At 42.8% G+C, this 2500-nt stretch overlaps 1 protein-coding gene across 1 annotated transcript in view; it reads left to right on the forward strand.

Annotated features, from left to right (window-relative positions):
* csnk1g2b (casein kinase 1, gamma 2b) overlaps positions 1-2500 on the forward strand; it is a 43540-nt gene that overhangs the window by 22504 nt on the left and 18536 nt on the right. Inside the window, exon 3 of the mRNA XM_061237963.1 lies at positions 2493-2500. This exon is cut by the window's right edge and continues 62 nt beyond it. Within this exon, the coding sequence (XP_061093947.1) occupies positions 2493-2500 (8 nt within the window). The remainder of the gene's footprint in view (positions 1-2492) is intronic.

Consider the following 2500-nt stretch of genomic DNA (forward strand, 5'->3'; position numbering starts at 1 on the left):
ACTCCAGTCCTGGAGGGCCGCAGTGTCTGCAGGCTTAACTCCAGTCCTGGAGGGCCGCAGTGTCTGCAGGTTTAACTCCAGTCCTGGAGGGCCGCAGTGTCTGCAGGTTTAACTCCAGTCCTGGAGGGCCGCAGTGTCTGCAGGCTTAACTCCAGTCCTGGAGGGCTGCAGTGTCTGCAGGTTTAACTCCAGTCCTGGAGGGCCGCAGTGTCTGCAGGCTTAACTCCAGTCCTGGACGCCACAGTGTTTGCTGGTTTAACTCCAGTCCTGGAGGGCCTCAGTGTTTGCTGGTTTAACTCCAGTCCTGAAGGGCCTCAGTGTCTGCAGGTTTAACTTCAGTCCTGGAGGGTCGCAGTGTCTGCAGGTTTAACTCCAGTCCTGGAGGGCCACAGTGTTTGCTGGTTTAACTCCAGTCCTGGAGGGCCGCAGTGTCTGCAGGCTTAACTCCAGTCCTGGAGGGCCACAGTGTTTGCTGGTTTAACTCCAGTCCTGGAGGGCTGCAGTGTCTGCCAGTTTAGCTCCCATGATATGTTGTGTGTTATTGGAAATGTGATGTGCGTGAGAGATGTTATGTTGTGTGTTATTTCAGATGTTCTGTTATTAGAGATGCTTTGAGTGTAATATGTTATTTGACATGTTATGAGCGTGATGTTGTTTTGTGGGTTATTAGAGATGTTAGTGAGTGTGGGAGATGTTATTGGACATGTTTTGAGTGTGTGAGATATTATTTGACATGTTATGAGCCTGAGATGTTATGTTGTGTGTTGTTAGAGATGTTATTGAGTGTGGGAGATGTTAGTGGACATGTTATGAGTTTGAGAGATTTAAATTTTTTACATTTTAGTCATTTGGCAGACGCTTTTAATCCAAAGCGACTTACAAGTGCATAGATTCTACCATAAGTCAAAGCATCACATCCAGAAACTAGCAAAATACACATGAAATGCTGTTCTAAACATAGTTGTCATCATAAGTGCATTTTTTATTTATTTATTTATTAATTTTTTTTGGGGGGGGGGGTTAGACAAGGATAGCGATATCAGAAAGGAGGGGCAGGGGAAATCAGGAGGGAGGACTAAGGTAGAGTTTGAAAAGGTGGGTTTTGAGTCTGCGTCGAAATAGGGGGAGGGATTCTGCTGTTCTGACAGTGGTAGGCAAGTCATTCCACCACTGAGGAACCAGAACGGAAAACAGGCGTGAACGTGCAGCTCGACCGCCATGACCGAGATGTCATGTTGTGTGTTATTAGAGATGTTATTGAGTGTGGGAGATGTTAGTGGACATGTTATGAGTTTGAGAGATGTCATGTTGTGTGCTATTAGAGATGTTATTGAGTGTGGGAGATGTTAGTGGACATGTTATGAGTTTGAGAGATGTCATGTTGTGTGCTATTAGAGATGTTATTGAGTGTGGGAGATGTTAGTGGACATGTTATGAGTTTGAGAGATGTCATGTTGTGTGCTATTAGAGATGTTATTGAGTGTGGGAGATGTTAGTGGACATGTTATGAGTTTGAGAGATGTCATGTTGTGTGCTATTAGAGATGTTATTGAGTGTGGGAGATGTTAGTGGACATGTTATGAGTTTGAGAGATGTCATGTGTGCTATTAGAGATGTTATTGAGTGTGGGAGATGTTAGTGGACATGTTATGAGTTTGAGAGATGTCATGTTGTGTGTTATTAGAGATGTTATTGAGTGTGGGAGATGTTATGTTGTGTGTTATTAGTGATATTATTGAGTGTGGGAGATGTTATGTTGTGTGTTATTTCAGATGTTGTGTTATTAGAGATGCTTTGAGTGCAAGATGTTATTTGACATGTTATGAGTATGATAGATGTTGTTTTGTGGGTTATTAGAGATGTTTTTGAGTGTGAGAGATGTTATGTTGTGTGTTATTAAAGATATTATTGAGTGTGGGAGATGTTAATGGACATGTTATGAGTCTGAGAGATGTTATGTTGTGTGTTATTAGAGATGTTATTGAGTGTGGGAGATGTTATGGTGGTGTGTTATTAGAGATGTTTTTGAGTGTGGACATGTTATGAGTCTGAGAGATGTTATGTCATATGTTGTGCACTCGGGCAGCGGCCCGGGCTTGCCACAGCTCTGGTTTCCTCTGCAGTCAGTGTTACGTGTGCGGAAATCTCAGCTTAGTTGCATCAACTTAATCCCTCCATTTCATTCATAATTCCGAGAAAGGGAATTTTCATGGTGAGCCTTTGATCTGTTGGTATGAGGTTTGATCCCCTCTAAAGCACAGGTTCTTTAACCTTTTAATATCAGCGCCCAAATTAGAAATTTAATACCTTTTAGGGATCTGTCAAATACACATGCTAGGCTAGCTTAGCCTAGTGGACTACACTAATTCTGGGATCCGGCTCATGTGCTCCCATCAACCATTTTGGGTCCCGATCCCTAGTTTAAGAAACGGTGCTCTAAGGCATAATTTCCTAATGCTTATTCTAAACTCTTTTCTCCCTCTTTATTACAGGAACCCAT

This window comes from Conger conger, chromosome 4 (assembly GCF_963514075.1).
Source record: "Conger conger chromosome 4, fConCon1.1, whole genome shotgun sequence".
In the NCBI taxonomy this organism is placed as follows: Eukaryota; Metazoa; Chordata; class Actinopteri; order Anguilliformes; family Congridae; genus Conger; species Conger conger.